The 13,314-nt window shown below is 42.6% G+C and overlaps 1 protein-coding gene across 24 annotated transcripts in view; it reads right to left on the bottom strand.

Annotated features, from left to right (window-relative positions):
• Positions 1 to 13,207, bottom strand: part of Pbrm1 (polybromo 1) — a 90,617-nt gene extending 77,410 nt beyond the window's left edge. For 6 of the 24 annotated variants that reach the window (XM_040747809.1, XM_040747822.1, XM_040747823.1 and 3 more), the window contains exons 1-5: positions 12,736 to 12,905; positions 9,499 to 9,636; positions 9,170 to 9,294; positions 6,832 to 6,984; positions 5,480 to 5,577 (exon numbers count right to left, since the gene is read on the bottom strand). In XM_040747809.1, the coding sequence (XP_040603743.1) occupies positions 5,480 to 5,577; positions 6,832 to 6,984; positions 9,170 to 9,217 (299 nt within the window). In that variant the 5' untranslated portion in view covers positions 9,218 to 9,294; positions 9,499 to 9,636; positions 12,736 to 12,905. Of the gene's footprint in view, positions 1 to 5,479; positions 5,578 to 6,831; positions 6,985 to 9,169; positions 9,295 to 9,498; positions 9,637 to 12,735; positions 12,906 to 13,075 lie in introns of those variants that run through there. The other 18 variants (XM_040747824.1, XM_040747825.1, XM_040747829.1 and 15 more) reach the window with 11 other exon arrangements.
• Between the last annotated feature and the right edge of the window lie 107 nt (positions 13,208 to 13,314).

The raw sequence follows: 13,314 nt of genomic DNA, 5'->3' as shown, positions 1-13,314 counted from the left end.
AAGCATTTAAAAAGTTTAATTTCACAACTATTTGTGTAATACCTAACACACCAAGCAACAAATCTAATTAGAAATTCACCAAGGAACTCTCCCTAATTACTAGAGCTAAAAGGAAAAAGGAAAGCCAGGTGCAGATGCATTCTCTTTTCAAAATATACATTAATCATACAAAAATCTAAGAACATCAATGACCAATTTTATATGCTAGCTATGTAAGGATAAATGTACCAGAATTAAACCTATGCCAAGGGTATCTTCTATGAAAATGACTTACATTTTCTGGTTTCCAAAATAGCTTAAAACAAAATTCAAAGTTCTTTATAAAAATTACACAATGGCCAGGCGTTGGTGGCGCACGCCTTTAATCCCAGCACTTGAGAAGCAGAGGCAGGAGGATCTCTGTGAGTTCCAGGTCAGCCTGTTCTACAAGAGCTAGTTCCAGGATAGCCTCCAAAGCCACAGAGAAACAATGTCTCAAAAAACAAAAAACAAAATTACACAATGAACCAAGTGTTTGGCACACACTTTTAATCCCAGCACTCAGGAGGCAGAGACAGGTGGGTATCTGTGAGTTTGAGGTCAGCCCGATCTACTTTAAGTGAGTCCCAAGACAGCTGGAGCTACATATAAGACCCTGTCTCAAACAAAACAAAAAAAAAATACCAAAAGAGCTTCCTTTCCCCACTTAGTGACCACAGAACGTTTTTCTTGTCATGTACTGTATTATTATGGTGCTTCATAATCAACTAATAAAGGTACAAAGGAGAAAGATGCTTATCAAATGCTACATCCAAATACAATGTTATAGGAATTATAAACACAAAGTTCAGATAGTGAGCTAGGGATGTAACTACGAGGCAGGGTGCTTGCCTAGCATGAACATGGCCCTCCCTGGTTCAATCCTCAACAATACCAAGGTGGGAGAAAAAAGATGGAAAACCTAGACTATTGATAGCAGTTATAGCCTTAAAAGGGACACACAGGCAATTATAAGAAGTTTTAAGTTAATTTCTTGGGGTTCATGGATATTAATATTTTCTGGCTTTTTTTCTAAAGTAGTTCCAAAAAGCAAGCAAACCTAAAAATGATCTGAGTGATTATTTTCTCTATTTCCCAATATGTTATTTAGTTCCCTTTTAGATATAGAACAAAAAAGTTAATACATTCAAAGAATGCCGTGGCCATTAGGGTTTAATCTCTATCTTACCCGATGGCACATGGTTTTGTCTTGTGCTATACACTGATAAGGTTCCTTTGATTATGGCAGTGTCTGCCAGGCTTCTCTACCCTTCCGTTTGTACTTTATGAGGAGACAGCTTCAGAAAGCCTATTCCTAATCATACTTTTAACTTACTCATTATTTTCATACAAATTCCTGAGTTCCTACAACAGGAAATGGGTTGAAGACTATTATGATAATAACAATTATTGCCTCAACTATTTAGCCCTGGGTCCTGCATCTCACTATGTAGGCCAGGCTGGCCTGGAACTCAGAGAGAACCACCGCCTCTCAATGTTACCACATGTGGCCTATGTTAATATCAAACTACTTTAACGTCTGGCCAGTGGGTGTTCTTTTAAGGTAGCTTCTATATTCTGTTTTCACGTTTTGAGATAAGGTCTCACTATATAGTCCAAGCTGGCCTAGAACTTCCATGTAGTTCAGGCAGGCACCCCAATCATGATCTACCTGCCTCAGTCTCCTGAATGACAGGAATATAAGTAAGAGCCATCACACTCAGCTGACAGTATTCATTTCCTATGATTGTCTAAAATGTTATCACTTTCCAGTTGTTTACTTCCTGGCACCATCCCTGTCCCGCTCTGAAAATCAGGTATTTCTTTAAGAACCCCCCCCCCAAAAGCCAGGCGGTGGTGCACACCTTTAATCCCAGCACTTGGGAGGCAGAGGCAGGCGGATCTTTGTGAGTTCGCGGCTAGGCTGGACTGACAGCCTCCAAAATAATACCTGTCTTCTAAAACCAAAAAAAAAAAAAAAAAAAAAAAAGAAATTCAGACAACTTAAAATGCTAAGTAGCATTGAAAAAAATAAGATGTAAGTGTTATATGTGCTCATTTTTACTGGGGTGTTGTTAATTTCATGCTGTCTCAATGGAAAGAGCTAGGGATTATAGATATGCTTATAAATAGCTCTGTACCTAAATATATTAGAAACCATGCATGCTTAATCCCAGTACTTAGGAGCAGAGACAAGTGGATCTCTTTGAGTTTGAGGACTACATTATATCCAGGGCTATTACATAGAGAAACCTTATCTTGAGGAAGGAAGGAAGGAAGGAAGGAAGGAAGGAAGGAAGGAAGGAAGGAAGGAAGGAAGGAAGGAGGGAATCCTAATCCAACAAAGGGATCATTCCAGTTTTTTTTTCTGTACTCACATTCCCCTTGTCAAGTATTGAGAAACCTACTCAATATAACGATATATATTGACTGCTCTCTTGCACATAATAAATTCTTACTGCTGTCCTACTTCCAACCCACAAAGATCTCACCCTGCTTGGACCTGGAACTCCGTCTGTGCAGGGCTACACACCCTGTGGACACCTTCCTTACACCTCACTCAGCTCCCACATGACTGACCAGCACTAGCACTGCTCTCCCAAACACGGTTCCTTTCATTATCCACTTAGGTTCAACGCCCTGTGTTATGAAAGCTCCAGCACAAAACCCTAGACAGTTCTGCCTCTCATCCTCCCTACGGAGGCCCCCTTTGTTCAACCTCACCTAGTGGCATCGGAACTTAACCAGTTGTTAAGGATGAGAACTAAATTTAGCTTCCAGAGACTCGTATCAAGTATTTTTGATGCTAATAAAGTATAAAATAAAATGCTGGGACTGCAGATATAGCTCAGCAGTTAAAAGTGCTTCCAGCTCTTCTAGAGGCACACTGTTTAGTAACCAGCATCCATGTCAGGTAGGTGGCTTGTATCCAAGGGTAACAACAAAGGACCATCTTGGCCTAATATTGATACAGCTGGGTGGAATTGAAGGACTTTCTCAGAATAAGCATTAAGACCATGATAATTTGATATCCAAGATGGCTCTCTTCATTTGGGCCAACAGTCTATTCTTTCTCGATAATGTTGGACCAAAATAACCTTTCATGTTTGTAGGTCAACAATATCCGTAAACAACTGAGAATCCACTAAGGACATGTACCTAAGAAGGTAAGCAAGAAAGTGCTTCACAAACAATTTTAGAATTACCACAATGAGCCGGGTGTTGGTGGCGCACGCCTTTAATCCCAGCACTTGGGAGGCTGAGGCAGGTGGATCTCTGTGAGTTTGAGGCCAGCCTGGTCTACATGACCAGGACAACCTCCAAAACGACACAGAGAAACCCTGTCTCGAAAAAACAAAAACAAAAACAAAAAGAATTACCACAATGACCAAAAAATAAAAGGATCATGAGCTACATGGGTCATGATCAAAACAGGGATCCTTTACTTTCAAAATGCATAGCCTTACATAGATTTTCATTAAAATCAAACATATACAGTAGTATAAAAGGGTGGGAATATGGCTCAGGCTTAAAAGTATTTGCCTAACATGTACAAAGCTCTAGGTTCATCCACCAGTACTGCAAAAGACAAACAAACAACAAAATAAAAGGTATGATCCAGGCCAGGCGGTGGTAGCGCACACCTTTAATCCCAGCACTTGGGAGGCAGAGGCAGGCGGATCACTGTGAGTTTGAGACCGGGCTGGACCGACAGCCTCGAAAACAAGTCTCGTAAAACCAAAAAAAAAAAAAAAAAAAAAAAAAAAAGGTATGATCCAAACTCAGTAACACAGTGTTTTTATAAACTCATCCAAACTTTTCTCCACAGGCATATGCAAACAAAATTTAACATAAATAGTTCTGTGTAGTGCATATTCTTTTGTAACAGCTTTTCTCCTCCTATAATACGTAAGGGCGCCTTGACATACTATGACCACAAAGAACAGACAATGTTTAATGTTTAAACCAGAACATTAAGAAACACTAACCTTGATGTGCAGGGTCTGCTAACTACTCCAAAGCCATTCTCTCTTCTTAGCTACAGACCATACTCCCCAGCCCTACAATTATCTTCTAGCCAACACAAAATCTAAGGTGTGCGCTGCTCAGCTCACATCCATAATGCGGCCTTCTTTTCCCTGCCATCTGAGGGTAGTTATAGGGAATCACCTTAGAACATGATGATACCCCAAAGACAGAAGAACAGGGACACACAGGACTTGGTCCCTGAAGACTTTGCAGAACAGGTCTACTAATACAAAAGAAATTTCTCTTTTGTTTCAGCCATTATTACAAGCAATCAAACCTTAATACAGTCTAAAGTCACCAAAATAAGTGTCAAAAAGAGATTCCCAGGGAGGTGTGGCAATCCCAGTATCCAGGAGGCTGAGGCATGAAACCTTGAGGAAACATGTATTTCAGAGTTCCTTAGGCACAGGGCCAACATCTTCAAAACTGCAAGCTAACAGTGCTCCAGCTTCTAAGGCTGTATCTGCACTTCTCAGTGCCAGTGGGCTGAGAGAGGGCAGCCAGCAGAGGGGCATACGTTTTCTCTAATGTTGTATTTTTAATGATGTGTACACTTATCCGTGTGGGTTTGTGCATGTGAATTCAGTGACCATGAGGCCAGAAGAGGAAGTCAGATCCCCTGGAACTGAAGTTCCAGGTGGCTCTGAGCTGCCAGACTTGGGCCCTCTGAAAAGCAGTACACTTTCTCACTCCCTGAACGACCTCTCCAGGTCCAGGCCATACCTTTTCTGCTATGATTGAATACACCAACTCAATGTTCCTTTATGTAACATAATGGTTAGGAACACAGGTGTCATAGAATAATATGAGTTTGAACTCTGATTATCTTTTAGAACTTGTGGAAGTTCCTATCTGTAAACTGTGGTATCAGTTTCTTTCTTTTTTTTTTTTTTTTTTTTTTTTTTTTGGTTTTTCGAGACAGGGTTTCCCTGTATTGTTTTGGAGGCTGTCCTGGAACTTACTCTGTAGACCAGGCTGGCCTCGAACTCACAGAGATCCTCTTGCCTCTGCCTCCCGAGTGCTGGGATTAAAGGCGTGCGCCACCAACGCCTGGCTTGTGGTATCAAGTTTCTAAAAGCATTATGTAACATGTATAGAGAATGCATGGCACTCAGGTAAGCAAAATGACTCAGTGGTAAAGGCACTTGCCACCAAGTCCAACAACCCGAGTTCAATCCTTGGGACCCACAGGGTAGAAGGCAAAATATCAATTAACACAACTTCTCCACATGTACAATACTGCAAACAAATAATAAATACATATCTTGACGAGTAAGACCGAAACTCAGATAGAAACAAAAGACTAAACTGAATCCCAGACTTAGACCATTCCTTATGAAGGAAAACTCAATTACCAAACACTTGACCTGCAGACCCTGGGTCCCACCCTGGGTCCCACCCTCCCACTGTATGTAAGCATTCCCCAACGCACCTCCGCTTTGGTGCCCTGATGAACAGCTCACAGAGGAGTCTGCCCTGCTCATCCTTATAGTCTCGGATGGTGTTATAGAGTTCATGGCACACAGCAATCTACACAAAGGAAGAAAGGAAAAAAAAATCATCAAAATCCAACGAAGACCTAAAGATTATCAACAATTCTTAAAAAAAAAACAAAACAACATCAAAAAAATCTCCATAAAAGAAAAACAGGGAAAAAGGAAAACCCTCAAAATTACACAATGGGATCCCAAGTCTGAAATATGGTTAAAGGACATAGTCTTTAAAATATTGTTTGGGAGGCAGAAGATAGCTCTACTGTAAGGCCAACCTGGTCTACACAGTGACCTACAGGCCGGCTGGGGTTGTAGAGTAAGACCCTGTCTCACAACACCAAAATAAACACATGGTACTCTCAGGTCTGAAACTTTTATTACACCTGTGTGCCTCACCTCCATTCCCTACCACTAAGACCACAGGCAGGCATCACCATGTCTGACTGTCATTTTCTTTTAAACTAAGTCAGCTCACTGATTCATACCATTCTCCTGTTTAAAAATAATCCAACTTAATAACCCAAAGCCCACAGGATCTGACACCCTCTTATGGCCTCAAGGGCACTGCATAGACACAATGCCTTTACATATACTCAGGCAAAAAATTCATACTCATAAAATAATGAAAACCATTCTTAAAAAGTCATCTAAGCTGGGCACAGGGACACACAACTTTAACTCTAGCATTCAAGAGTCTAAGGCAGGAATTTGTTTATATTCATTTGTTTATATTACACGCTGAACTCCATGTGAAAATGGAGCTTGTCCCACATAACAATGACCTGAACAGTGCTCACCACATGACAGGTACACAATTTTTGCTGAATGAATATATAATACGAAACCCTTGATATTTCCATTTCAAAATATTAAATTGCACTATAGATGCACAAATTAAGATACAAGGGACTTGTTAAATAAAGGTTACTTTTATTCAGGAAGAAGGCACTTACATAAGAAACTGATGACCCCAAGTTCAAACTCCAAGGATCCATACCTAGGCTGCTCTCTGTGACCCAACTGGAACCAAGAGACAGCGAGCTCAGGTTCGGGACCCCAGACCTAGCCTTCCCGTCACATCCGCACCTGTGACCATGCCTAAATGGGTGTGGTCAGTGCAACAGGTGCGGGCGGGGTGGATATCTCACTATATTACACTACAACTGTTAAGACTTGTGGCTAAATATACTTTTCATAAGAGAAATAAACCAGATGGAAAAGAAAGCTAGGCAGCTCAAGCACTTCAAAGAAGGAAGTGTAGGCACACCATGGGGAGCAGACAGAAACTCACAGGGTCAACGGTGGGAAGATTAGACAGTCTTCTCCTTTTCCTGCTCGGGCCTGGGGTGGGCACAGAATGGTGCCCATCGTCAAAGTCTCCACTGACACTGCTGGAAGGGGAGGTAGCTCTTCTTCTCTTGGAACCCATGGAATCCAACTTCTTCTATAAGAAACAATTAGCCAAGTGCTTATGTTTAATCTTCAACAATGTCAACAGACTCTCAGCTAGGTATATACCAAGAAACTTCTGGTTCATTTAAGACAGTTTATTCCAGAGGGATTTAACTAGTTCTACATTCTTTTGTGACTTATCAGATTGCTACATTATCAAACTCTGATAGGGCAAATTTGGCATAAGTATACACATTTATATGCTAATAATTCTAAGTTACTCAACCACTTCTTGCCCCAGATTTCCTGAATGGGGCTTGCATTTTTTAAAATTTTGTTTTTGATGTATATGGGTGTTATGTATCTGCATTACACGTGTGCCTGATGCTACAGGAGGCCAGAAGAGGGCATCAGATGTGCAACTGGTTCTGAGCTGCCAAGAAGGTGCTGGGAAGTGAACCTAGGTCCTCTGGACCAGCAGCCAGCATTCTTAGCCACTGAGCCCTCTCTCCACGCCCCAAGTGTAGTCGTTAACAGTGTGCTGGAAAACACTGATCTCTAAGACCCTGAGGCAGCCAAATAAGCAGCATGTACAAAGGCTCTATGGTCATTACAAGCAGCCTCATTGGCTCTCCTGTATGTCCTATAATTATACCCATCTCCTAAGTGGACCATAGTGTGGAAAACAAAACTAAGGAGCAGTTCCTAAGGCCATTGCAACAGGGGGTGGAGCAGCAAACTTTCCAGCACTGTACAAGCACCCTAGAAATGAATTCTCCACTCATAAAAAATACCCCTGTGAAACAATGTGATTTTCGCTATATCTGGGGAGAACTAGCAATCTGTGCTCTGTCCCGATGGACACTATATTCACAGGTTGTGAAAAATAGCTTCAAGCCTCACTAGATGATCTGGAAGAACATGTTACATACATTAGCTTGTAGGTACCTGTGTGGACATTTGGGAAGCACATAAACATTTGCTCTTGGCTTTAGGCTGTTACTGGCTTTTGGTATTTCTTGTTATTTACAGTACTAGGGACTTAATGTCGGCCTCACACATGATAGAAAAGCACTCTAACACTAAGCCATCTCTAATCCAGAGAGTGAGTGAGTGTGTGTGTGAATGCACTCACAAGTGCACCACAGGTTAATATTAGATGTCATCCTTCAACACTGTCTACTTTTCTTTGAAAAAGGGTTGTTCATTAAACCTGGAGAATGCCTAGTCAGTGAGTGCCTGAGACCTACCTGTCTCTGCCCCTCCAGTGAGGGGCTATGGACACTACCACCACACATGACTTTTAGGTGGGTGCTAGGGATCTAAATACAGGTCCTCATGTTTTCACAGCAAGTACTTAACCCACTAACATATCTCCCTACCCCTCATTAGACACTATTCTTTGCTGGGCATGGTGGTGCATGCCTTTAATCCCAGCACTTAAAAAGGTAGAAGCAGGCAGATCTCTGTGAGCTCAAGGTCAGCCTTGGATACTGAGCTCTAGGCCAGTTAGGGCTACACAGTGCCTCATATTGAAAAAAAAAGAAACTATTCTTAATATAACTTTATACAACATTCACATTTGACTATAATATAAGAAATGCAACCACTGGAATAACTTACTACAGTTAAAGAGTATAGACCCAGGAAGTCCTAAAATGGTTTTATAATTTAACAGCAGTATCAAATGGTGCATTGTAATTTCAAAGAACCTTTCTAAAGGTAAAAGTTACAGCAGAACCAGTTTCACTCAACATTTGGTTTCAGGAAATTCAGACACTGCAGCTAAACAAAAAAGAACAGTAGAGCACTGGCTGCCAGCACTACAGAGAGAAAAACTGGGATCTCCAGGAAACAAGGAACAAAACAATCCCTTAAGCAACTAAAAAACAAAAGGGTCTCCTATCTGTTGCTTTGAGCTAAAGTCCACACATTTTTAAAAACAATCTACAGTGATCATGTAGGCTTTGGTTGTCACCAAGGATATTAGTTTGAAACTGACTAGAAGTGGTTAAAAGTTTTTAACAAAGTTGGACCCCAAATACCCAGGTTCTGTTATTGTTTACTTTGTAAAAGACTGCTACCTAGTCACAATTCCACAAGTTAATGAAATTAAGGTCTAACCCTTGGAAACACTGATAAACACAGGAGAGGAAGAATTACAAACCTTCAGAAGGTTGGAAGGGAAGGGAAAGAATGACAGAAAGAGAAAAGGGTGAAGATGATCAGTAATTTACCAGCTTTACCAGAGCACAACCAGCACCTCGAAAAGCCAATCTCCTCATTATGTCTGAAGGCCAAATGAAGCCAGTGAAAGAAGGTAGGGTTTTATTAAGTGCTTATTCAGTTAGTTTATTCAGAACTGAAAGAGAAGAACAAGGCAGAGAAAAGGGAAACAAGGGTATAAATGAGTATGAACAGACAGAAAACATAACATTCGAATAGAGTTGCTAAAGAAAAAGAAACAGGCATATCAGTTCTCAGGTGCACCTGACATTTCTTCCATCTAAAAACCCAATGCTTTCACATGCTTAGAAATGTCTCACTGAGTTCCACCTTTACTCACATGAAATGACTGTCAATTCCAGGAATGAAGCATGCCTGCCCAAGTGCCCCCTAGTCAATAAGAGCAGGGTTCAATCACACAGCTGGGATGGAGAGTGAGCCCATGTGGGAGGCTCACATGTGACCCAGTGTTGGCAAGCTGGAACAGACCAAGAACGGCTCATGAGAGCAAGCTCTACAAATGCTTCCTCCCTCCCCCAAGAGTCAGGGAAAAACATGTCTTCCCAAAGGTTCTATATGCACTGGAAACACACAACATTTAAGTTTAGCAGGGCTTCAATTACTTTAGCAGTTCAAAATTACTGCTTTTTATAATGCACTGGAAAGCAAATGACAAAAATTATGTAAATTATTAGTACCAAGTATATTGTAGTTTTAGATGACATAGCCAAAATACTTTAATTGTTAATACACTTTCAAAAGACAAGAAAAAGATGCACGGGAAGGATGGTTTTCAAACTTTCTTATCCAAAGTATACCTTTCCTATCCAAAGCGTACATGCAGAGTGGAAGAAACAGTGGGTCTGCAGACCTTCCACCTCCAACTATCTGTTTGACACTACCCAAATGACTACTTCTCACACCTATTTCTTCATCTTTAATGAAAACTAGGCAAACAGCTAAGTTGGAAGAGCAGTTGCTTAGTAGGTGGGAGGCCCAATGCTCAATCCCCAGGACCACATGGAATTGGGCATGGTGGTGCACACATGTAACACAGCAAGCACTAAGGTGTGGGAGCAGAAGCGTGAGAAGTTCAAGGTCATCTCAAAACAGAACAAATCAAGAATGAAAACTGTAAAGCGCACCTACACCTTTGACAGTGAAGAAACAGCATAGATTAAATTACTCTGTGAGTTCCCTGGCACAGGAACTGACTCCTCTTTATTTTTGTAGACCCATCCTATAAAAATGCTGCAAGTAAAATAAGCGTATTGAAAATGCATGAGATGTTTAAAGCAAAAGTTGTTGTAATTTAAAGTCTCTAAGCATCACTTCGTTATTTATTTATAAGCAGAAAATAAATGATTCTAGAGTTTTAACTCTAGATGTAAGGATGGCCTAATTTACAGTCAAAAATCCACAAGTCTTACAATGCCTGTGGATGCTTCCAGTGGACAATAAATACTTGAGCCGTCTGGCGAGATAGCAAAGCCAAAGTGCCTGCCGCGTAAGCACGAGGGCCGGAGTTCAGATCACCAGCACCCACATGTGAGTTGGGCAGAGCTGTCGAGACCTGTGGCCCCAGAACTGAGGGGACGGGTCACTAGGTTTTCCTGACCGCTAGCCAAACCAGCAGGTTCCACGTCTAATGAGAGACCTTGTCTTAAAAATTAAGCCCTGGAGAGATGGCTCAGAGGTTAAGAGCATTGGCTACTCTTCTAAAGGGCTTGGATTAAGTTTCTCACACCTATATGAGAGCTATAACCATCCAGTTCAAGGGGACCCTCTTCTAGTTTCTTCAGGCGCCAGGCACACAAGTGGTGCACAGCCATACATGAAGGCATACAATGCATGTGAAATGAAAATGGGTAGACCTCAACATAAATAAAAGTGGAAAGCAACACAGGAAGACAATGCCTGGACACACATACAAAACAGGTTTAAAAAAAAAGTACTCACACAGTTGTAACTGTGCAAGTAGCTAGTATAGCCAAATATCTGACAACTTACTACCTTTTAGTATTCTGGGTTTCTTAGTAATATTTAATATTACAACACACACTTAAAACAAAAAAATCTCCGTTAAGAAGATGACTCAAAGGCCAAAAAAAGCAAGTAATTATAATCATATTTCCTACAGGAAAAAAACCACCCGTGTTTGTCATTCAAGCCTTTAATATTTATGCCTCACTTGTCTTTTGTTGGTGATTTTCTTTCTTTCTTTTTTTTTGCAACAGGGTATCATACATTCCTAATTAGTGTGGAACTCAGGAACCTTATTTCTGCGACTCCTGCCTCTGCAGGCTAAATGCTAGGATTGCAATCACATGCCACCATGCCCAATTTTTTGCCATGTTGAGGGACTGAACCTAGTGCTTCACACATAAACCAGACAAGCACTCTACCAACTGAACTCCAATCCAGCTCAACGATCTTTTCCATAAACAAAGTGATAGAAACCATGTAGTCTGCAACTGTGTTCTCACTTACAGGTTACCAAGGCGGCATTCTTCTTGATGTTTGATGCCCTAATAATGGTCTATTATACAGATACATAATTTACTTATCTTGGGGAGTTTGGTAAAGCACTATTACTTGAGCTCAGTTTTATACTCTAATGAAAAAGTCGTGGATTCTTCCATTCCCACTGGTGCCTTTGATTATACACATTTGTTACTGTTTTGATCCCAGACATTTCTTCAAAATATACTATTCCTCACTCCCCTCGCCCAGGAGACTAGACAGGAGAGCATACACTTAAAGCCAACCTGGCAACAAAGTAAAGCCAGGTCAAAGATAAAAGAGGATACTTTCTAATCTTTCATTTGGGATCTTAAAAACTACTAAAGCAAAAACTATATTACTTAATCTCTATACCAAGTCCAACAGGCTTCTGAATTATATTTGGGAAAAGGAATACTACTAAATGAGGAGAACGACACTTAAAACCACCTTTTGTTTGTTGACCGGCAAAAGGTCTCACTATGTAACCTAAGCTGGACTGAAACTTGCCTTCCTTCTGCCTCGACCTCCTAAGGGCTGGAACAACATGTGTATTCTACTGTGCCTGGCTGTAAAGTCATTCTGGAAAAGTTTGGATTAAGATAGCTTGAACCAACATACACTTCTACAGTTATTCCCAGGATTTCCATATCCACTCTATTGTGAATTTGTCATTTGTTTTCCAGGAATTTTTGTATTTTTTTAACCTCCTCTTTCAAATCAAAATTATTTTCTTTTAATAGCAAGGCATTTCTCTTTCAGAGAGTAAAAAAAACTGAGGCGGAAAAATACATTTAAAACCAGAAAATACAGTTTAAAAGAAAAAACAAACTCGATTAGTCCTTTCGTGGTAGATGAGAAGCTGAAGCGCCCCAAACCTTTAAATAAATGTCTCACCGACAAAAAATAATAATAATAATAATTCGGTTTAGGCAATCACACGGAAAGAAGGGGGGGCAGGGACCAAAAACCACAACCAAAAACTCCTGAGGGAGAGTTTTTGGCCCAACGCACAAGACACACACACACAAAAAGGAGGCCTCGAGAGGCGCAGGGGAAGAAGAGCTCGCCCGACCTGTCACCGGCTCTGCGGGCTAAAGGAAACGTTGACAGCTTTGAGGCCGCCCGGCGACGGGCGGGAAAGAGCAGCGGCGCGGCGAGCTTCCGGGCCCCGGGCCGCCTTTGTCCCGACCGGCAGGTGCGGCCGGGCTGCTGCCGGGCCTGCCCCGAGGCCTCCCCCCCGCCGCCGCCGTCGCCGCGCCCCGCCCCGCCCGCGCCCAGCCCGACCAGCGCGTCCGCACCGGCCGCGGGGCGGGGCCTCCGCCGCGGCTCCAGCCCGCCCGGGGTCGCCGACACAAAGGCCCGGCCCGCGGGCCGAGGAGGAGCGGCCCCGCCTGCCCCGGGCCCGGCCTTACCGCGCCGCTCCGCCGCTTGCAGCCCCGGCCGCGGTCCCTGACCGCCGCGCCCCGCCCCGTGGCCGCCACGGCTGCTATTGCTCCTCTGGCCGCGGCCGCTGCCGTCGCTCCGGCACCCGCCGCCCTGACCGCCCGCCCTCACCCCTCCCAGCGCTGCCGTAAATCCCACCAGGGGCCGCCAAGCGAGCCGGGGGCTCTGTGCGACGGGGCGGGGCGTACGGGCGTGCGTGCGTGCGCGC

The sequence above is a fragment of the Mesocricetus auratus genome, unplaced genomic scaffold, assembly GCF_017639785.1.
Source record: "Mesocricetus auratus isolate SY011 unplaced genomic scaffold, BCM_Maur_2.0 Super-Scaffold_100006, whole genome shotgun sequence".
Classification (NCBI taxonomy): Eukaryota; Metazoa; Chordata; class Mammalia; order Rodentia; family Cricetidae; genus Mesocricetus; species Mesocricetus auratus.
Note: the sequence above shows the minus strand (reverse complement) of the source record. Positions and strands in the feature narration are given on the sequence as shown.